The sequence below is a fragment of the Microchirus variegatus genome, assembly GCF_963457635.1.
Source record: "Microchirus variegatus genome assembly, chromosome: 11".
In the NCBI taxonomy this organism is placed as follows: Eukaryota; Metazoa; Chordata; class Actinopteri; order Pleuronectiformes; family Soleidae; genus Microchirus; species Microchirus variegatus.
In genome coordinates this window covers 29,201,528-29,225,634 of record NC_139812.1, presented here as the reverse complement: position 1 = coordinate 29,225,634, position 24,107 = coordinate 29,201,528, and the positions used below count along the sequence as shown (strand labels likewise).

The 24,107-nt window shown below is 45.2% G+C and overlaps 2 protein-coding genes across 4 annotated transcripts; one reads left to right on the top strand and one right to left on the bottom strand.

Annotated features, from left to right (window-relative positions):
* Positions 1-2,372: 2,372 nt before the first annotated feature.
* On the bottom strand, positions 2,373-8,842 carry pcgf5b (polycomb group ring finger 5b). 3 transcript variants are annotated; one of them, XM_083898145.1, is made up of 9 exons: positions 8,831-8,842; positions 5,194-5,721; positions 5,017-5,113; positions 4,714-4,769; positions 4,335-4,394; positions 3,967-4,130; positions 3,112-3,210; positions 2,928-3,017; positions 2,373-2,686 (listed from the first exon to the last, which is right to left on the bottom strand). In XM_083898145.1, exons 2-9 carry the CDS (start codon positions 5,306-5,308, stop codon positions 2,639-2,641), a joined length of 729 nt encoding a protein of 242 aa, XP_083754271.1. In that variant the 5' UTR covers positions 5,309-5,721; positions 8,831-8,842; the 3' UTR covers positions 2,373-2,638. The 3 variants fall into 3 exon arrangements, with proteins under 3 accessions (XP_083754271.1, XP_083754270.1, XP_083754272.1); XM_083898144.1 differs by lacking the exon at positions 8,831-8,842 and adding an exon at positions 7,151-7,251; XM_083898146.1 differs by lacking the exon at positions 8,831-8,842 and adding an exon at positions 7,151-7,251 and having other exon boundaries at positions 3,967-4,127.
* Positions 8,843-17,149: 8,307 nt separating this feature from the next.
* On the top strand, positions 17,150-23,277 carry LOC310934489 (uncharacterized protein). The gene is made up of 10 exons (XM_083898223.1): positions 17,150-17,300; positions 17,363-17,400; positions 18,372-18,557; positions 19,749-19,877; positions 19,985-20,092; positions 20,257-20,355; positions 20,635-20,733; positions 21,649-21,747; positions 21,919-22,017; positions 22,463-23,277. Exons 2-10 carry the CDS (start codon positions 17,374-17,376, stop codon positions 22,562-22,564), a joined length of 948 nt encoding a protein of 315 aa, XP_083754349.1. The 5' UTR covers positions 17,150-17,300; positions 17,363-17,373; the 3' UTR covers positions 22,565-23,277.
* Positions 23,278-24,107: the final 830 nt, after the last annotated feature.

The window sequence follows — 24,107 nt, the reverse complement described above, 5'->3', positions numbered from 1 at the left end:
TTTACATCGATAGAATACAAAGATATAAAATCAACTTGGATCAGTTTTAAAAACAGTAAAAAGTTATTTTACTTATGATTGTCTAAATTTAGGTGGAAAATAGGTCAATTCTGCATTTTTAGAGGGCCTTTATTCTGAAATTCCAAATTTGTCACTTTTATTTTGAAATTGCACGCTCTCACTGTAATGTCTTATATAAATGTAAAACTCAGCAGTAAAGTACATATACTTAAGTACAGTGTATTTGCGAAGTATTTGTACTTTTTACATCACACACTGATGTGTGTGTGTGTGTGTATCATCTCCATCTCACCTGTTGAACAGTCCGCTAGAGGGCGCCTCTCTTCACGCAGCCTCTCTGTTCGTTCGCTAGCTTTGAGCCGAGCTAACAGCTAACATTGACCGGAAGTTCGTGTCCAGCTTCACTTGTTTCTGCTGTGTGAGCTAACATGAGCTAACATGAGCTAACGCGCTCGGTGCGGAGCACAGACGCTGATGCTAACAGTGTTAGCCTTCATTAGCAGCACGTCTGTATGTACAGGAGATGAAAGTGTAAAAAAACGGGACTTTTATAAAAGACTCGCCACAGTTTGTTGTTAGCAACAAGACTAGCATCATCATCCTGAGTAAACACGGAAGTACAGCTCAAACTCGGCCACGCCCACCGCCCGTACGGTAAGACATCAGGGACAAAACTGTGAAGATTTGACTGTCGAAGAAAATGGAAACAAAAATCAACGTCACAGAGAAAATAATCCACTGCTGCCTCCATCATGTCTGACTTTGTCTCTTCAGAAACACAGAGTGACCACACGAGGCAGCAGAGAACCAGCAGCTCCTGTGTTTCTCTGTGGACTTTGGTGTGAGAGAGTGAGTGATTTACAGACATCAGTCTCACAGTGAGATAGAGATCGTAGACTTAAACTGACGTAGATTTAATGCAGTCTTTTGATGCGTTCAGGGACAGTGAGGATGGACAGTGATGCGTTCAGGGACAGTGAGGATGGACAATGATGCGTTCAGGGACAGTGATGCGTTCAGGGACAGTGAGGAGGGACAATGATGCGTTATGGGACAATGAGGACGTACAATGATGCGTTCAGGGACAGTGAGGTCGTACAATGATGCGTTCAGGGACAGTGAGGAGGGACAGTGATGCGTTCAGGGACAGTGAGGAGGGACAATGATGCGTTATGGGACAATGAGGACGTACAATGATGCGTTCAGGGACAGTGAGGACGTACAATGATGCGTTCAGGGACGGTGAGGACGTACAATGATGCGTTCGGGGACAGTGAGGACGTACAATGATGCGTTCAGCGACAGTGAGGACGTACAATGATGCGTTCAGGGACGGTGAGGACGTACAATGATGCGTTCAGGGACAGTGATGTGTTCAGGGACAGTGAGGACGTACAATGACGCGTTCAGGAACAGTGAGGACGCACAATGTTGCGTTCAGGGACATTGAGGACGTACAATGATGCGTTCAGGGAAGGTGAGGACGTACAATGATGCGTTCAGGGACGGTGAGGAGGTACAATGATGTGTTCAGGGACATTGAGGACGTACAATGATGCGTTCAGTGACATTGAAGACGTACAATGATGCGTTCAGGGACGGTGAGTACGTACAATGACGTGTTCAGGGACGGTGAGGACGTACAATGATGCGTTCAGGGACGGTGAGGACGTACAATGATGCGTTCAGGGACGGTGAGGATGTACAATGACGCGTTCAGGGACAGTGAGGATGTACAATGATGCGTTCAGGAAAAGTGAGCAAGTACAATGATGCGTTCAGGGACAGTGAGCACGTACAATGATGCGTTCAGGGACAGTGAGCACGTACAATGATGCGTTCAGGGACAGTGAGTACGTACAATGATGCGTTCAGGGACGGTGAGGATGTACAATGATGCGTTCAGGGACAGTGAGGATGTACAATGACGCGTTCAGGGACAGTGAGGATGTACAATGATGCGTTCAGGAAAAGTGAGCAAGTACAATGATGCGTTCAGAGACAGTGAGCACGTACAATGATGCGTTCAGGGACAGTGAGCATGTACAATGATGCGTTCAGGGACAGTGAGTACGTACAATGATGCGTTCAGGGACAGTGAGGACGCACAATGACGCGCTCAGGGACAGTGAGGACGTACAATGATACGTTCAGGGACGGTGAGGACATACAATGATGCGTTCAGGGACGGTGAGGACATACAATGATACGTTCAGGGACGGTGAGGACGCACGATGATGCGTTCAGGGACGGTGAGGACATACAATGATGCGTTCAGGGACGGTGAGGACGTACAATGATGCGTTCAGGGACACCACCACGGCGTAAATGAGAGAACACAGACGTCCATGAAGAGTAGAAAAATCAACATTTAATCTACAGTCGGAGCTCGACAGGCAAAGATAAGGTCAAAGGTCATTGAGGCACAAGGACGTACATTTAAAAATATCATATATTATTAGAGCATATATTATTCTATGGAGCATAAAACAACGTCTGCACTTCTTCATCATCGTGATCGTCGTCGACTTTACAAAAATACATTAATGTCTCTCTATGTGCACAGTGTGTGTGTGTGTGTGTGTGTGTGTGTGTGTTAATCTCCTCGCAGTCGTGTTCAGCCGAAGTCGATGCGTGGTCTGTACTCGAGGACCATGGGATACGTCTGAGAGGAACAAGACAAACTATTAGTTCTACACACACACGCACGCGCACACGCACACACACGCACGAAGATCATGAAGACATGATGAAGACATGATGAAGACATGAAGACATGATGAAGACATGATGAAGACATGATGAAGACATGATGAAGACATGAAGACATGATGAAGACATGATGAAGACATGATGAAGACATGATGAAGACATGATGAAGACATGATGAAGACATGAAGACTCACGTTGTCTCGGTGGAGCCTCCACCTGGTCATGTAGATGAACTCCAGAGTGTGATCTCTGCCCATGATCTCACCGTTACACAACACGTCCAGCTGAGACGGCGACACAACATCAATATTATAATATACGTTTGTGAAGGTCACAGGTCACAGGTCAAAGGTCAAAGGTCACAGACTGAACCTTTACCTCATAAGAACTCGGCAGCTTCAGCTTCACACTGAGAAACTTCTTTATGGTTCCAACTGTGACTCTGCTGGAGCAACGGATGAACCTCTTCATCAGCTCCTGAGGACACAGGGACGGAGACACAGGGACGTTCAGGGACGGAGACAGAGAGACGTTCAGAGACAGAGAGACGTTCAGGGACGTTCAGGGACGGGGACAGAGAGACGTTCAGGGACACAGGGACGTTCAGGGACGTCTCTCTGTCCCCGTCCCTGAACGTCCCTGAACGTCTCTCTGACGTTCAGGGACGGGGACAGAGGGACGTTCAGGGACAGAGAGACGTTCAGGGACAGAGACAGAGACGTTCAGAGACAGAGAGACGTTCAGAGACAGAGAGACGTTCAGGGACAGAGAGACGTTCAGGGACAGAGACAGAGACGTTCAGAGACAGAGACGTTCAGAGACAGAGACGTTCAGAGACAGAGAGACGTTCAGAGACAGAGAGACGTTCAGAGACAGAGAGACGTTCAGGGACAGAGACGTTCAGGGACAGAGACAGAGACGTTCAGAGACAGAGACGTTCAGAGACAGAGAGACGTTCAGGGACAGAGACGTTCAGGGACAGAGACGTTCAGAGACAGAGAGACGTTCAGGGACAGAGACGTTCAGGGACAGAGACAGAGACGTTCAGAGACAGAGAGACGTTCAGAGACAGAGAGACGTTCAGGGACAGAGACGTTCAGAGACAGAGAGACGTTCAGGGACAGAGACGTTCAGGGACGTTCAGAGAGACGTTCAGGGACAGAGGGACGTTCAGGGACAGTTGGACAGAGACACAGAGACGTTCAGGGACAGTTGGACAGACTGGACACAGACCGTGACAGTGGTCTCTCCCGTCTGTCCTGTGTTTCTCAGACAGTCCAGACAGACGGCGATCTGAGGGTCACTCCTGTGACAGTCGTCGTCTTCATCGTCTTCATCGTCTTCATCATCACCTCCAACGTCAGGAAGACTGAACCTCTGACACCTGAGGCTTTCTGCTGCACACACACACACACACACACACACACACACACACACACACACACACTGAATACAGGTCTACGTTTTATACGATTACATAGAAACACACACACACAGACACAGACGCGCACAGACACACACACAGACAGACACACACACACACACACACACACACACACACACACACACACAGACACACACACGCGCACACACACACACACCTTGTCCGTTCTCTTTGGGTTGGCTCCTCCTCCAGAAGTCCACTTCCTGTTGCTCCTCCTCTGAAGGACAGAGCAGAGGAAACATTGTTACCATGGCGACACTGACATTAACCACATGGTTTTATAAAGTTCTGTTTGAAAAAAAAAAAAAAGTAGAAAAACCTGTAACCTCACACTTCCTGTTCTGTGGCTACTTCAAAATAAAAGTCTGAAATGTTTGGAGAAACTTTGTCTCCAGTATTTTGACTCTGAGACGACGATGAAGACGTGTGTTTACATCTATGAATGAATGAGTGAATGAATGACTGACTGACTGACTGACTGAATGAATGAATGAATTACTTCATGTTCATTTATTAATTTGACAAAGAAAACTCACTTTCTCTGAGTCCAGGCACCAGTTTGAAGATGATCTCCTCCAGAGTGTTGTCCAACCTGAGGACGAAGACGCAAGGATGAAGTGATGAAGACAAGAGGAGGGGCTTACAGAGGAAGAGGAGGGGCTTATAGAGGAAGAGTGTAAAATATGATGAGAAAACAAAGAGAAGGAAAAGAAAAGAATGAAGTGATGACAAAACTACAAGAGGAGAAAAAGAGGAAGAAAAGGGGAGGAGAGAACCAGAGGAGGAAGAGGAGGAGGAAGAGGAGGAAGAGGAGGAAGAGGAGGAGGAGCCTGTGATACCTGAGCATCTCCAGTGGGTTTGTCTCGTGGACTTGAATTCCACATCTGGGACAATCATTACTTTCCTCAAAGTGTTGAACGATGCAGCTCTTACAGACTGAGAGGAGACAATCAATCAATCAATCAATCAATCAATCAATCAATCAATCACCCCTGATGTGTGTGTGTGTGACTCACAGGTGTGCAGACACTCAGTGACAGTGGTTGGTTTGATCAGATAACCTCGACACAGGTAACAGGTGATGAAATGGTTAAAGTCTCTCACAAAGTGTTTCCTTCCTGTCGCCGCCATCTTTACAGTTTGTGTGTGTTTTGTTTCCGTGGAAACGTAAAGGTTTCGATGAAAGGAAGAGCAGACGATTACTGAGTGAAGTCCTGCTCCATCGTCGCCCTCATCCGCGCTCGCTCACGCCTCACTGACGCAAACTCCCACAATCCTCGGCGTGTGACCTCCTCGTCTGAGTCCAACAAAACACCATTTTAATGTGTGACAGATGAATGAGTGAGGACCACCACGCTCTGATGATGTCACCACCACGCTCTGATGATGTCACCACCACGCTCTGATGATGTCACCACCACGCTCTGATGATGTCACCACCACGCTCTGATGATGTCACGATGATGTCACCACCACGCTCTGATGATGTCACGATGATGTCACCACCACGCTCTGATGTCACCACCACGTCACATTGTTGTCACCTGGAGAAAAACACACACACACACACACACGGTCAGAGGAAGTATCCAACATAAGCACGATTCCCGTTACTATGGTGATAAATGTAAACAATGGAGTCCGAGCTCCGCCTCCATTTTGTTCACACAGTTTTATAAGAACTTCCTGTTACGACAGAGGTGTAAACAATTGAGTGAACACATTAAACTGACTCATGCTAACATATAATAAAAACATGGGTACGCTACATATGTTTGAGCTAGCATCGCTACAGTTAGCAAAAACACAGCAACTTGGATCTAGAAAGCAGTTTCAAGTGAATTGTTAGCAACATGTGGCGACAACATGTTTGACTCAAGCTAAGTTAGCATCGCTTTGAAGAAGCTAACATGAGTTATGGTTAAATGTGTAGCTACTGTTAGCATCACTCCGAAGTAGCATTAGCATCACATTGAAGTAGCTAACATTTAATGTTAGCATCACTTTGAAGTATCATTAGCATATCTTTGAAGTAGCTAACGTCTACTGTTAGCATCACTTTGAAGTAGCATTAGCATCTCTTTGAAGTAGCTAACGTCTACTGTTAGCATCACTTTGAATTAGCATTAGCATCACTTTGAAGTAGCGTTAGCATCACTTTGAAGTAGCTAACACTCGTTCTGGTTAAATGTGTGTTTAACTGTTATATTATATATGTAAATATATTAGATTTCATGAGTTTGCCCTCTGGTGGTGAGTCAGAGACACAGCTCTTCATCATCATCATCATCATCAGAGTTCGTACTCATTTTATTTTATTTAATAAACAGAAATGTTTTCAGAGGAACTTTTTTAATCATAATAATTGAATGTGATGTCACTCACACACACACACACACACACACACACACACACACACACAGTAACTACAGTCTAACCCACGGAACTCTCCTTTCAAAATGACGTCACAGACTGTTATGATTGACAGGTGAGTGACGTTTTGCTCGAAAAATCTCCGACTGCGCAGCTAAGAAACACACACACACACACACACACACACACACGCACACACACACACAGGATCCGCTTATCTCATCGTATCGCGTCACTGTTACGTCATCAGTTTCAAAACAACATCAATGGAGGACATTATTTCAGGCCACAAACAAACAAACAAACAAACAAATCGTCAATGTCTTCAAACGCAGGTGCGCGCGTGGACGTACGCGCACGCGCACACACACACGCACATAGTCGTGGATGCACGCGACACGTATCGACAGTAAAAGTTACAGTGACGTCACGTCACGGCATTTTGAGGAAGAGGAAGGTGCGCACGCGGGATATTTCTACGGTTAGCGCGAGACACAGAGAGCGTCTGAGAAGTTTGTCTCGAGCGTGAACGTCGCAGTTGATCTTCATCATCATCATCATCATCATCATCATCATCTTCATCACTCACGCAGCTCTTACCCCCGCAGCAGCAGCAGCGACGCCCCGCACGTCCACCATGACACCGCAGGATCCACACGCTGCGTGAAAGTGCGTGATGAGCGAGAGGAGCCGAGAACCCGGAACTGGTCTGACCCGGTCCGCCCAGAACAGGAGGGGGAGGGGGAGGAGGAGGAGGTGGGCGGGGCGGGGAGCGCGCGCACACACACACACACACACAAACACTGAGGACGAGTCCTCGTTAACCTTAACTACCATAACTGAATAACTCACCTTAAACCACGTGGAGATGACGTCAGAGCAGGTTATAGTTGAAATGAAGAAAGTACGGAAGCCTGTGAGGGACACACGTGATCTCAAATGTCAAATATTTACATGTTAAATATATATATATATACATATATAATATAATATATAAGAAACAAACATGTGTCAAACTTAATATCATGTTAAACTAAATAACGACAGAATCTTACACATATATCTCACAATAAATATATTTACGAGAAATATTTTTTAATCGTAACAATAACACAATAATTAAAGGCGCCATATGTAAGAATGTGGCCAAAAACAGTTACTACACTCAGATTAAAAACACTGAGGTCTTTTTAGGTTTCACTTTCAGACGTAACTGTTCAACCCGTGGTTGCTCGGCAGCTGAGACTCTACTGACTGCAATGACTGGTAGACGGTGGTAGGTGGCGCCACATGACGCCAAAACATGATTTAAAAACATAAACATGATTTGCAGTCTGCAAAAATATATATTTTTAATGCAAACATTTTGTGTACTGTTGTTGTTGGTGAGTTCAGTTTGTTATGAACATTATTCCTGAGTCTCTGTGACATATTAGGAGGATTTTATGATTTATTTATTTTATTTTTTATTATTTTTGTTATTTATTACATAACTCACCTTTAAAGGGACAATATGTAGTATTTATGGGTTTATATAACCCAAAATCCACTTTTTTATACATATTATGTGCTCCTGCATTGTCTAGTCGCTGTATAATAGTTTTTGTTTCATTTTCGTAGTGTTTCAAAAAGTCATGTAAAATAACATGGTCTCGGGCCGCGGTTGCATAGCCACTGTTAGCAGAGAGACGCCATGTTTCTACAGGAGCCTGTAAGGACAAACGCGAGAGAACAAATCAAGCGTCTCTTTACTTGTAGCTGAAGTCCCGCCTCCTCTCTCTCCGCTTCGTCTGCTACGGCCGCGGTAGCTCCGCCCTCTCCCTCACCTCACGAACCTCATCTGCTGACACGGAGAAAGACGACGAGGACGACATTTGACCTGCTGAGGACACCGTAGCGCTCAGGGAAGGGAGGGGGTGAGCAGAGGAGCAGGTCTTTGTTGTAAATTTCAGCCTCTCCTCTAGATGGCACTATAAACTACTTATTTCCCCTTTAAATGATGTATTACATTCAACATTAAATGATGTATTTACATGTATATTTATTACAGTTGTCAATATTATTATTGACTTTATTTCCGATGTATGCGTGTGTGTGTGTGTGTCTGTGTGTGTGTGGGGGGGGTGTGTGTGTGTGTGCGTGCGTGCGTGTGTGTGTGTGTGTGTGTGTGTGTGTTGTCACGCCCTGTAGCAGCTGAACAGCAGCTGACTCAGATGGTTTTCAGGGCGTGACAGATTTCCCGCCTCACGCCTCAGATCAGCTGACCACAGACATGCTAACGCCGCAGCAGCGACGCTAGCATCAAACACGACGATGATGTCATCGTTGAACTGTAACCGCGATGCTAACATCGCTTTTTATATACGGCATTGTGTCATCGCGTGGACACCTGTCGTCTTCACTCTGACGCAGTATTCCGCCCTCTGGTGGATGATCAGTGAACTGCAGCCTGACTGCTGTCATTCATCAGCGGGTTTGGTGTTTCACGATGTCCACGTGAACAAAGTAAGTTCTAATATATACAATCTATATTACATTATTAATTAAATCTATAATGATCAATGACAATGTTTAAAAGCTGAATTATTTATGTTATATCATATTTTATTATATTACAGGAGATAAAAACAACCTTTACATTAAAATCTCTTCTAATATCGTGAACTTAAACAGTCTTTTGTAAAGAGGCTGAAATCACTTTTTCCTCTCGTCCCCGATGGCGGCCATTTTGAGTTTGTATCTCAAACACAAAATGGCCGACGATGAGTTCAAGTTGCGTCTCAGGTAACGACACGTAAAAAACAAAGACACAAAGTGACCACACGAGGCAGCAGTCGAGCAGCTAGCCTCACTGCACGTGTTCGGAAGATATCGTAAACAAGATTTCATGACACGAGTGACTAAAATCTGTTGATTCATGTTTTTTTCCCTGAGAGCGAGTCTCAACAGCAGGGGGCGCTCACAACACCGTCTGTCACACACACACACACACACACACACACACAGTATATGTATGTATCCAATACTTCCTGATAAGCTTCATTCGTCAACTGCTAAGATGGACGCCAGATTCAAGATGGCCGACTTCCTGTTGCGTTGAGGCCATGTTCTCACCAAGTTTTGTGAAATTTGGTGCAACTTAATTCCGTTGATGTTTTCACCTTAGGGGGCGCTATAAAGAGATCCAAGCACTGTGAGCAGAGCTGACGTCTGTGTGACACAGTTTTGAGACTCTTTATAACAATAATCTGGATTATTAAGCTGCTGCGCCCCCTGGTGTTCGTGGTCACGCCTAAAAAATAACACATTTAACAAAATAAAATAAAAACATTTCGATTTGATTTGGTGAAGGTTTAGAAATAAACAACATTCAGATGTGTTTTATCATAGGTGTGTGTGTGTGTGTGTGTGTGTGTGTGTGTGTGTGTGTGTGTGTGTGTGTGTGTGTGTGTGTGTGTGTGCGTGTGTGTGTCACACACATATGAGGTGTGACCTTCTGTGTGATGTCATCAGAGGCGTGAACCAGATTACAGTGGGATTATAGTCTGTTAGTCCTGTGTGTGTGTGTGTGTGTGTGTGTGTGTGTGTGTGTGTGTGTGTGTGTGTGTGTTTGTGTGAAGTTATGTATGTCATGTTCATGTGTGTGTGTGTGTGTGTGAAGTTATGTATGTCATGTTCATGTGTGTGTGTGTGTGTGTGTGTGAAGTTATGTATGTCATGTTCATGTGTGTGTGTGTGTGTGTGTGTGTGTGTGTGAGTGAAGTTATGTATGTCATGTTCGTGGGTGTGTGTGTGTGTGTGAAGTTATGTATGTCATGTTCATGTGTGTGTGTGTGTGTGTGAGTGAAGTTATGTATGTCATGTTCATGTGTGTGTGTGTGTGTGTGTGTGTGTGTGGTCACAGCAGGTGCAGGTTCACTGCACTTGACCTTTGACCTCACTTAAACAAGGATGATCACATGTACACACATTCACACACTTGACCCTGTGACCTTCAGCCACTTTATGTGAGTCCATATATGCTGATGTGTGTGTGTGTGTGTGTGTGTGTGTGTGTGTGTGTGTGTGTGTGTGTGTGTGTGTGTGTGTGTGTGTGGTGTCAGTAACATGTAGCTCATCATGCTGGTGCCACAACACAACATGATAGTTGACCTCATTCTCACTCTGTCATTAAAAATAACACGTGTCACATGGGCGGAGTCACGTGGGCGGAGTCACGTGACCTGTCACATGACCACATCAGACTTCATGCTGTCATATAAGACACAAACATGATGAGTGTTTGAGTCTCATCATGTGTTCACAACAGTCGTGTCATTAGCAACGCTGCTGTCAATCAAAGTTAGCTCATGTTGCTAAGTCAGAGCTAGTGAATATGATCAAGGTTTCTCTGAAAGAAAAACCAGTACAGACCAGATCCTCATAGACCAACATATCATAGATCATCATAGATCCTCATAGATCCTCATAGATCCTCATAGATCCTCATAGATCCTCATAGACCAACATATCATAGATCATCATAGATCCTCATAGACCCTCATAGACCAGCATATCATAGATCCTCATAGACCAACATATCATAGACCAACATATCATAGATCCTCATAGACCCTCATAGACCAGCATATCATAGATCCTCATAGACCATCATAGATCCTCATAGATCCTCATAGACCATCATAGATCATCATAGATCCTCATAGACCACCATAGATCCTCATAGACCACCATAGCTCCTCATAGATCCTCATAGACCACCATAGATCCTCATAGATCCTCATAGACCACCATAGATCCTCATAGACCATCATAGATCCTCATAGATCCTCATAGACCATCATAGATCATCATAGATCCTCATAGACCCTCATAGACCACCATAGATCCTCATAGACCACCATAGATCCTCATAGACCATCATAGATCCTCATAGATCCTCATAGACCATCATAGATCATCATAGATCCTCATAGACCACCATAGATCCTCATAGACCATCATAGATCCTCATAGACCACCATAGATCCTCATAGACCCTCATAGATGCTCTAGGGTCCAGGTGATGTTTTACCATCAGAAAAAGCTACAAACTAGTTTTACTATGAATTATACTATACTTTTTATATTTCACTATGAATTATAGTGGCACTCACTCTCCCACACCAAAGTCCCCAGAGAGAGATTTAGTGATTTTTGAACCCAAAACACCAGCAAATAAGAAAACGGAAGTGCTCCAGGTCTGTGGGGGCGCTGTTGTGCAGGTCTACGACTGGTCTTCTGGACAGTGAGACAGTGAGACACATAGACAGTGAGACAGATGGACATTGAGACAGTGAGACAGATGGACACATGGACAGTGAGACACATGGACAGTGAGACAGTGAGACAGTGAGACAGATGGACACATGGACAGTGAGACACATGGACATTGAGACAGTGAGACAGATGGACACATGGACAGTGAGACACATGGACAGTGAGACAGTGAGACAGTGAGACAGATGGACACATGGACAGTGAGACAGTGAGACAGTGAGACACATGGACAGTGAGACAGTGAGACAGATGGACACATGGACAGTGAGACAGAGAGACAGTGAGACACATGGACAGTGAGACAGTGAGACAGATGGACACATGGACAGTGAGACAGAGAGACAGAGAGACAGATGGACACATGGACAGTGAGACAGTGAGACAGTGAGACACATGGACAGTGAGACAGTGAGACAGTGAGACAGATGGACACATGGACAGTGAGACAGAGAGACAGATGGACACATGGACAGTGAGACAGTGAGACAGTGAGACACATGGACAGTGAGACAGTGAGACAGTGAGACAGATGGACAGATGGACAGTGAGACAGATGGACAGTGAGACAGTGAGACAGAGAGACAGTGAGACAGAGGACGATGCAGCATCATCATCATCATCAGATACAGATCTGTACTTTAGAGAATTAACGACCGGACGGTTTGACTCTGAGTGAAAGATTATCTTCATATGATGACACACTGGTAAACACACACACACACACACACACACACACACACACACACACACACACACACACACACACACACACACACACACACAGAGGAGGATTCACGCAACTAATAATAAACTCGATATATTTCCAGAGAAGGAATTCTGCACGGGAGCTATTTATACTGACAGTGTGTGATGTGTCCACCAGAGGGTTAGCAACAACACACACGCGCGCACACACACACACACACATGCACACACACACACACGCACACACACACACACATACATGCACACGCACACATGCACGCACACACACTCATAAAAATTCTGTGGTCTTCACACTCCCTTTTAGACTGGTGACAAATGCAGTATAAGTGTGTGTGTGTGTGTGTGTGTGTGTGTGTGTGTGTGTGTGTGTGTGTGTGTGTGTGTGTGTGTGTGTGTGTGTGTCCAGGTCTATTTCTGACGAACTGCACCTTTTTTCTGTTGTTGCTATGAAGACTTCATTACAGCAAGTTGATATTTGCATCTGTGACTGAGGGGGCGGGGCTGAGGGGGCGGGGCTGAGGGGGCGGAGCTGTCATCACGACTTCATCACGACCAAAATAACTGAATAAAGTTGTTGCTTTTTTTGAAGCAACTCGCGACAAAAAGCTGTGAACATCTCACTGAGCTCGTTTTTCTCCAGCTGTCGCTGATTATCACTGATTCACAAGCTAATTTAACTCAGGCAGCTAATCAGGATCAACATTAGCCACATGCTTTTACTTTGAAAGGCAATGTTAGCTCAGAAAGCTAAGTCAGGACCAGGATTGAGCTATCATTAGCTTATAATGAGCTTTAAAAGCAAAGTTAGCCAAGGCAGTCAAATGTTAGTGACACATTATTAGTCATACGTTAGCTGAGGGGGAGGAGTCAGACCAGGTCAGGTCTGAGTTAGACCTGGTCTGGATTCTGGCCTGGACCAGAGTGCAAATTTCATTAGCAACGCTGCTGTAAAATCAAAGTTAGCTTATGTTGCTAGGTCAGAGCTAGTGACTATGATCAAGGTTTCCCTGCTAGAAAAACCAGCACAGACCAGACCAGCGTCAGTGTTGCCGCAGTTACTTTGAAAAAGTAATCTGATTAGTGACTACTGACTATTCCTTTAAAAAGTAACTTAGTTACGTTACTGACTACTTGATTTTAAAAGTAACTAAGTTAAATTACAAGTTACTTTTTTAGTTACATTCAGCAGCTGATGACACACCCTAACCTAAAAAAGTGACATCATCTGCTGTGAGAGTGTTGACTCTTCCTCCTCCATCTCATCATCAGAGTCTGTGACAGGCTGATTAACTTTAAACGACAAAGTTGGATCCATTATCAGTCACTGTTGAAACTACTTTGTTGAGTATTCCATACGAAGAGTGAATGTTTTCGATTTCCACACCAATAACATCATACGTGTGCCTTCTACATGCTAATGCATCCTTGTTACGCTCCAATGTTGATCTACTGATCCAGTGGAGCGTTACTCATATAGCTTCTATTGTTAGCTGTACAAATATCTGTGGTAATTGACACAAAGTTAACTTCATTTAGCGCAGACTTCAGATTTCTCTCCATCTCTGCGTTCTCCTTATCCAGGTAAGAAGAAAAACGATGTTCTGTGAAGCAGCTCAGCAGCATTGATAGTCAGAATCTTGTTTATAATGGAATGAAACGAGAGCGAGTCAACGTGTTTAAGGGCAGCATTTCTTCTACAACATACTGATCGACTAACTTATTCAACCCTCCCACACTTATTGGTTTAGCATAAACTAGACTATCATAGACCATCATAGACCAGCATAAACTAGGCTATCATAGACCATCATAGACCTGCATAAACTAGACTATCATAGACCAGCATAGACCAGCATAAACTAGACTATCATAGACCATCATAGACCAGCATAAACTAGGCTATCATAGACCATCATAGACCTGCATAAACTAGACTATCATAGACCATCATAGACCAGCATAAACTAGGCTATCATAGACCATCATAGACCAGCATAAACTAGGCTATCATAGACCATCATAGACCTGCATAAACTAGACTATCATAGACCATCATAGACCAGCATAAACTAGGCTATCGTAGACCAGCATAGACCAGCATAAACTAGACCATCATAGACCAGCATAGACCTAATAGACCAGCACAGACCGTAATAGAAAGGCACAGATCATCATAAACTAGACCATCATAGACCATCATAGACCAGCTTAGACCATCATAGACCAGCTTAGACCATCATGGAGCATCATAGACCATCATGGAGCATCATAGACCATCATGGAGCATCATAGACCATCATGGACCATCATATACCATCATGGACTATCATAGAGCATCATAGACCATCATGGACCATCATGGACCATCATAGACCATCATAGACCATCATGGACCATCATGGACCATCATAGACCATCATAGACCATCATAGACCATCATGGACCATCATAGAGCATCAAAGACCATCATGGACCGTCATAGAGCATCATAGACCAGCTTAGAGCATCATGGACTATCATAGACCATCATGGAAACTACTGTGGTCTATGGTGTTTTTCCTCCATGTTGGCAGATAAACCCTCCCACAGTCAGTTCATGTCAAAACCTGGTCCTGAATGTGTCTCCTCCTGATTCTCCAGAGTCCAGGACCAGGTGAGGTTTTACCATCAGAAAAAGCTACAAACTAGTTTTACTATGAATGAATGAATGAATGAATGAATGAATGAAGTCACCGATCTGAGTAAACGTACAAAACTTTCTACAAACACAGTCAACAGTTTGACAGACGTGTCACAGTCACAGTCCACCACAGAGTCCTGACAAAGACTTTGGTGTAGGACATGTGAGTCCAGACGTCGTCGTGTGTCTTCACAGAGAATTCATTCACGAGCTATTTACGACTTCGACCTTGTGACAGAAACTGTTTCAAAGTCACTGCGTCTCATGTTTTTTGGGGTCGTGATGTCACTTCCTGTCAGCGCGTGAGCATGTGAGTAACGTGAACCACGGCGTGACAGAATCACCTGACACCACGACGTCACCCGTCATTCTGTCACCACCGCGGTCAGGAATCCTGACGACCTTTGACCTCCATCTGTGACCGGAGCGTGACTATTTACGAACCTCTGCGATGATGTCACTGCAGAGAGCGTCTGTGTCTGACAGGAGGCGTCACTCTGTCTGAGATCCAGGTCACGTGATCACGTCTTTATCTACGTCACGTGATCGCGTCTTTATCTACGTCACGTGATCGCGTCTTTATCTACGTCACGTGATCACGTCTTTATCTACGTCACGTGATCGCGTCTTTATCTACGTCACGTGATCGCGTCTTTGTCTTTATCTACGTCACGTGATCGCGTCTTTATCTACGTCACGTGATCAAGTCTTTATCTACGTCACGTGATCGCGTCTTTATTTACGTCACGTGATCGCGTCTTTATCTACGTCACGTGATCAAGTCTTTATCTACGTCACGTGATCGCGTCTTTATCTACGTCACGTGATCAAGTCTTTATCTACGTCACGTGATCGCGTCTTTATTTACGTCACGTGATCGCGTCTTTATCTACGTCACGTGATCAAGTCTTTATCTACGTCACGTGATCGCGTCTTTATCTACGTCACGTGTTCGCGTCTTTATCTACGTCACGTGATCAAGTCTTTATCTACGTCACGTGATCAAGTCTTTATCTACGTCACGTGATCGCGTCTTTATTTACGTCACGTGATCGCGTCTTTATCTACGTCACGTGATCGCGTCTTTATTTACGTCACGTGATCGCGTCTTTATCTACGTCACGTGATCGCGTCTTTATCTACGTCACGTGATCGCGTCTTTATATCTTTTGTCTCTTCAGTGTTTGATTGACAGCAGTGACACAGAGTGACCACAGGAGGCAGCAGAGGAGCAGCAGCTCCTGTGTCTCTCTGTGGACTTTGGTGTGGGAGAGTGAGTGGTTTACAAACTGTGTCTCAGGTTGGTCCTCAGCAGCAGGGGGCGCTCACAGCACAGTCAGTGCGTCATAAAACCACCCTTCAAAAAACTCGGTGTATCCCTTTAAGACAGCAACAAAAAAAAATTGTCCTCATTTAAAAATGTTTAGTTTTTAATTATATTAAAAATTATATTTAATTATAATCCATTTCCCATCAGAGCTGAGGGAGTGAGACGTCTGACCTCACATCAATCTTTGTACGATGACACAGATCTGAGAGATTCAGCATCTGTGTGTGTCTGTGTGTGCGTGTGTGCGTGTGTGTGTGCGTGTGCGTGTGTGTGTCTGTGTGTGTGTGTGTGTGTGCGTGTGTGTGTGTGTGTGTGTGTGTGTGTGTGTGTGTGTGTGTGTGTGTGTGTGTGTGTGTGTGTGTGTGTGCAGTAATGTGATCTGTGTGAGTGACAGCAGTCTGACAGAACTATATAAGAGACAGACGGAGACTCACGGAGCATCAGAGCTGGACTCTCCTGGACTTTACTGGACGTCTTCACTCCTTCACTCCTTCACTCCTTCAGTCCTCACTCCTCACTCCTTCACTCCTCACTCCTCACTCCTCACTCCTTCACTCCTTCACTCCTTCACTCTTCACTCCTCACTCCTTCACTCCTCACTCCTCACTCCTTCACTCCTTCACTCCTTCACTCTTCACTCCTCACTCCTTCACTCCTTCACTCTTCACTCCTCACTCCTTCACTCCTTCACTCCTTCGCTCCTCACTCCTTCACTCCTTCACTCTTCACTCCTTCTCTCCTTCACTCCTTCACTCCTCAGGCGTCAGAATGGGACTTCACAGCGTGGAGGAACTGGTGAGTTTCCATGACGACGAGTTGTTCTCTGCTTTGAATCCTGACTTCACTTTTGTTTATTTATGAACTGAAGCAGCTGAGAGTCAGAGTTTAACAGATTTAAATAATAACAAGTCACATTATTATTGTAGGATCTGCTTTAAAACACAAGAAAACATCAGAAAATGTGTGAAAACAGACAAATGATCGATATTTTACTTTTAAAAACAGAGGAATGAATAAAAAATGATGCTAATGATGCTAATGATGCTAATGTGACAAAAAAAACCACAAGAATTTCACTCAAACTCTCATGTTTTTAAAATCCCTCTAAAAAAACACACTCTTATTTTGTTGATTCTTCTGTTTTTCTTTTTGTATAAATTATTATTATTATTATTATTTTAATCACTTTTGGAGCAGGAGTTTTTCCATTTTGTCAGAAAAAAATATTATTGCGATAATTTGTAAAAAAACTGAAATAATTAAAGGCGCCATATGTAAGAATGTGGCCAAAAACAGTTACTACATTCAAATTCTAAACACCGAGGTCTTTTAGGTTTCATTTTCTGATGTAACTGTTCAACCCGTGGTTGCTCGGCAGCAGAGACTCTACTGACTACAGTGACTGGTAGACAGCGGTAGGTGGCGCCACATGACGCCAAAACATGATTTCAAAATGATTTGAAAAAACAAAACAAGAATCTTTAATAAGCGAAATAAAATATCAGTCATGATCGTAAAGATGCAGCTCCCCCTAGTGGCACTTAAAGCACTATGACTGTATGATGGTGAGTGACACGTTTATTCTTTCTGTCGTCGTTTCATTGTGAAGTTTTTATTTTGTACTGAGGAAGTTAGGTCACATGACCCTCACACAGGACCTCTGCTGCCTCGTGTGGTCACTTTGTGTCACTGCAGTGGATCAGTGGACTTTGGTGTGGGAGAGTGAGTGCTTTGCAAACGTCAGTTTCCTGTTTTTAAATCTTCAGGTGACCGGTAAAAGGTCGGAGGGCAAAGAAGGGGAGGACTTCCAAGGGGGCGTGTACGAGGCAGCTGTCAATCAAGAGAAACACGATGATCGGACGTCCCACGGCGAGCTGGGAGTGGGCGGAGCTCTGCTGGAGGAGAGTGACAGCGGCGGCGAACAGGAGGAAGTCAGCGTCGCGGCGCTCAACGTAAGAACAACAGGAGGAGGAGCTGGAGTTAACTCCGCCCCCTCTGACCATAGCCACGACCTCTGACCTCTGACATTTCCTCAAACCTCAGAGGTCGTGTGTTGAGTGACAGTTTGTCTACTTCCTGTCATAAAAACCGACACTTTTCATGTTCAGAAACAAATACTTACTGATTCAAAGTGACTGATGTTGTTGGCTCCGCCCCCTCAGACTGATTGATAGTGATTGTTGTTGTTGGCTCCGCCCCCTCAGACTGATTGATAGTGATTGTTGTTGGCTCCGCCCCCTCAGACCGATTGATAGTGATTGTTGTTGGCTCCGCCCCCTCAGACTGATTGATAGTGACTGTTGTTGGCTCCGCCCCCTCAGACTGATTGATAGTGACTGTTGTTGTTGGCTCCGCCCCCTCAGACTGATTGATAGTGACTGTTGTTGTTGGCTCCGCCCCCTCAGACTGATTGATAGTGATTGTTGTTGGCTCCGCCCCCTCAGACTGATTGATAGTGACTGTTGTTGTTGGCTCCGCCCCCTCAGACTGATTGATAGTGACTGTTGTTGTTGGCTCCGCCCCCTCAGACTGATTGATAGTGACTGTTGTTGTTGGCTCCGCCCCCTCAGACTGATTGATAGTGATTGTTGTTGGCTCCGCCCCCTCAGACTGATTGATAGTGACTGTTGTTGTTGGCTCCGCCCCCTCAGACTGATTGATAGTGACTGTTGTTGTTGGCTCCGCCCCCTCAGACTGATTGATAGTGACTGTTGTTGTTGGCTCCGCCCCCTCAGACTGATTGATAGTGATTGTTGTTGGCTCCGCCCCCTCAGACTGATTGATAGTGATTGTTGTTGGCTCCGCCCCCTCAGACTGATTGATAGTGACTGTTGTTGTTGGCTCCGCCCCCTCAGACTGATTGATAGTGACTGTTGTTGTTGGCTCCGCCCCCTCAGACTGATTGATAGTGACTGTTGTTGTTGGCTCCGCCCCCTCAGACTGATTGATAGTGATTGTTGTTGGCTCCGCCCCCTCAGACTGATTGATAGTGATTGTTGTTGGCTCCGCCCCCTCAGACTGATTGATAGTGACTGTTGTTGTTGGCTCCGCCCCCTCAGACTGATTGATAGTGACTGTTGTTGTTGGCTCCGCCCCCTCAGACTGATTGATAGTGACTGTTGTTGTTGGCTCCGCCCCCTCAGACTGATAAGAGTGGCAGACTGAAGCTGGAGACGGTCGACGACCTTTTCAACATCCTGCAACTGAGGAAGAGGAGGAGAGAGAGGAAGAGCCCCGCCCACAGGAAGAGGCAACCTCAGCCTGAGACTGTGGTAACATTCATCCATTCATCATCTTATACTTCATTTATATATATATATATATATATATATATATATATATTATTATTATACCTCATGGTTGTTTTTCATATTTTCAGCCGGAGTTCGTGGACGAGGATTTGTTCCTAACGTCAGCTTCAGAGAACAAACTTCCTGTGGTGGAGAAATATCTGAGTGACGGAGGGAACGTCAACGTCAGCGACAACGTGAGCGACGCACAAACGTCGTACACTGACGTTCACGTCTTTATCTCACTGTGAGACAGACTCACTCTCCCACACCAAAGTCCACAGAGAAACACCTTGACATTGATCACATGATAAACGTTGTGTCTGTTTTCAAACTAAAGCGATGTTGTGTACTTGTGTAGTTTCAGAGAACAGCGCTACACAAAGCTTCCTTCAGAGGAAACACTGACGTGATGAAGAGTCTTCTGCAGAGAGGAGCTGAGATAGAGAGGAGAGACAAGGTGACACACACACACACACACACACACACACAGACACACACACACACACACACACACACACACACACACACACAGAGACAAACACACAGAGACAAACAAAAGCATCTCATTTTGGCCCCCTTGTGGCACTTGTGCTAACATTGTGTGTGTGTGTGTGTGTGTGTGTGTGTGTGTGTGTGTGTGTGTGTGTGTGTGTGTGTGTGTGTGTGTCTCTGTGTGTGTGTGTGTGTCTGTGTGTGTCTCTGTGTGTGTGTGTGTGTGTCTGTGTGTGTGTTGCAGCTGGAGGCCACAGCGCTCCACTGGGCCTGTAGGGGGGGCAGTCTGCCGGCTCTGCAGCTCCTCCTGGACCAGGGGGCAAAGGTCACGTCCAGAGACAAGGTGTGTTGATAGGGTGGCCATGTGGGCGGAGTTACGTCCCAGCAGGTTACCATGGTTACAAGAGAGCGCCACCAGCTGGCAACAGGGATTGATGAATGAATGAATGAATGAATGAATGAATGAATGAATGAATATGCAAATGAGAAGAAGGTTTGGTCAAAATGACACACAGGACACAGCTTTGATGAAAAAGTGGTTTCTCCTCTCACCTCCTCTTAAAGTCTCCTTGTCTCCTCCTCGTCTCCTCTCCTCTCCTCCTCTCCTCTCCTTCTCCCCTCCTCTCCTCTCTCCTCCTCTCCTCTCCTCCTCTCCTCCTCTCCTCGTCTCCTCTCCCCTCCTCTCCTCCTCTCCTCCTCTCCTCGTCTCCTCTCCTCTCCTCCTCTCCTCTCCTCCTCTCCTCGTCTCCTCTCCTCCTCTCCTCGTCTCCTCTCCTCTCCCCTCCTCCTCTCCTCCTCTCCTCCTCTCCTCGTCTCCTCTCCTCTCCTCTCCCCTCCTCTCCTCTCCTCCTCTCCTCGTCTCCTCTCCTCCTCTCCTTGTCTCCTCTCCTCTCCCCTCCTCTCCTCTCCTCCTCTCCTCCCCTCCTCTCCTCGTCTCCTCTCCCCTCCTCTCCTCTCCTCCTCTCCTCGTCTCCTCTCCTCCTCTCCTCTCCTCCTCTCCTCCTCTCCTCGTCTCCTCTCCTCTCCTCCTCTCCTCTCCTTCTCCCCTCCTCTCCTCTCTCCTCCTCTCCTCTCCTCCTCTCCTCCTCTCCTCCTCTCCTCCTCTCCTCGTCTCCTCTCCCCTCCTCTCCTCCTCTCCTCCCCTCACCTCCTCTCCTCCTCTCCTCTCCTCCTCTCCTCTCCTCTCCCCTCCTCCCCTCACCTCCTCTCCTTGTCTCCTCTCCTCCCCTCACCTCCTCTCCTTGTCTCCTCTCCTCAGCTCCTCAGTACTCCTCTCCATGTTGCTGTGAGAACAGGACACTGTGAATGTGCTGAACATCTGATTCACTGTGGAGCTGACGTCAACGCTAAAGACAGAGTGAGAATCACTGTGACATCATCATGTTTACTCTGTGACATCATCATGTTTACTGTGTGACATCATCATCATGTTTACTGTGTGACATCATCATCATGTTTACTGTGTGACATCATCATCATGTTTACTGTGTGACATCATCATGTTGACTGTCTGTGTCTCTGGTGTCAGGACGGGGACACGCCCATGCACGACGCCGTGAGGATCAACAGATTCAAGATGATCAGGCTGCTGATGATGTACGGAGCCAGTCTGAACACCAAGAACTGTGTAAGTGCACAACACTGTCGCCATGGTAACCGTCCATGATGGTCACCTACCGTCAATGATGGTCACCATCCATGACGATAACCGTCCATGATGATCACCATCCATGACGGTAACCTACCATCAAAGATGGTCACCATCCATGACGATAACCGTCTACAATGGTCACCATCCATGATGTTAACTGTCCATGATGGTCACCTACCATAGCGGTTACCATCCATGACAATTACTGTCCATGACGATAAATGTCCATGACTGCCACCGTCCATGATGGTAACATACCGTCCATGATGGTTACCGCTAATGGCGATAACCATCCACAACGATAACCATCCACAACGATAACCGTCCGCGGCGATAACCGTCCACGGCGATAACCGTCCATGACGGTCACCCACAGGTGAAATCAGCTGACTGTTTCCTGTTTCCTGTGTGTTCTCTTCAGGACGGGAAGACGGCGATGCAGACTTTGTACTCGTGGCAGAACGGAGTGAAGAGTCTTCTGTGTCACGTGGTCGACGACGACAACTCAAACCAAATCAACTAAACCAGTGTTTTCTTAACCTGTCGTTAACCAGGGTTCTTTTTTTTTTCACATGTTGACTGACAGGTATTGACTCCGCCCCCTCAGGTAATAGTTAGCTTTGTGGTGATGCGTTCAGGGACTGGAACCTTCGAGGCCTCTGCAGCACAGCAGCACGGCCTGGAAGGATCGATCAATAATGTGAAATCTAATCAGGTCATTGATAATGTGATTGATAGATTTATTGCTGGACAATGTCTCGGCCGACGACGTGAAGATGTTTCTGTTGATTATTTCTTAATTGTTACTTTAAGCTGAGTTGAATCAGCGTCACTGCATTGAGAAGATGAATTTATTTATTGATTAATGGCAACGCGTCAATCATTGATTGGTTTTCTTTGATTATTTATTGATTTTAATACACTTTGATAATAACTGTGTGAGTTACGTGGTTTAAGTTTATGTTGAAAGTGGCTCCAGGTGATGTGTCGTTAAACTGAGTTAAAGGGATATTTCAGTTTTCTCCTGTGGTTTTGATGAGATGAAGATGAGATGAAGCAAGTGCTCGAATCAGGTTTAAGAAGCTTAAAGTCAGTGAGAGGACGTGTGAAGAGAGATGAACAAGTGATGATTAATAACCATCATTATTCATTATTATGATGATTTTTTTTATTGTATTGTAAAAATGCTTTGAATTCATGGATCGATTATTGAATAAAACAGATTTTGAGTTGAAATGAGTATCTATCTATCTATCTATCTATCTATCTATCTATCTATCTATCTATCTATCTATCTATCTATCTATCTATCTATCTATCTATCTATCTATCTATCTATCTATCTATCTATCTATCTATCTATCTATCTATCTATCTATCTATCTTAAAATGAGTGATCGGAAATAAAATGAGTGATTGTCTAATTTCCGATCACAAACGTGTCCATTGAACGCAGCAGCAGTAGTTCGCACGCGCAGTATGTGCTTGACTGTGATTGGTCCGTTTCAAACTGAGACCGCGGCAGTGTTGTTGTGTGCGTGTCGTGTGTTAGCAGCAGCTTAGCTCACAGTTCGTGTGTGTGGATCTAATGCGCGGACGCTAACGGGCACGTAAGTGTTTCTGCTGCGTCACGTCGAGGTTAAAAATGTCGCGCTTTGATTTTATTTAGATGAACATTTTGTCAAACTCTGTTGCCGTGATAAGTTCGCCGCGAGCAGCTAGCTGGTTAGCGGTTAGCTCGAGTGCGGCTAACAAACGAATGACAGCTGACGGAGGATAATTAGCATGTTAGCTTCAGTGTGTAGCTAACGGTCTGACACCACAGCTACGGCGTCTTCAGTTCAATTTAATGATATGTATTTGTTTACATGGAGTTATTTAAATAAAGTTGTCTTTCTTAAAAATGGAAGCTTGACAGTGGACGTCGTCGCCATCTTGGTCCTGGCAGACATATGCAGAATGAAGGCTGGTTTTTCCTGTTAAACAACAATAACGTTGACGTTTCTCAAATTACTTTCATGTGTCGTCTTTATATTAAATGTTTAAATAAAATAAAACAAACATAA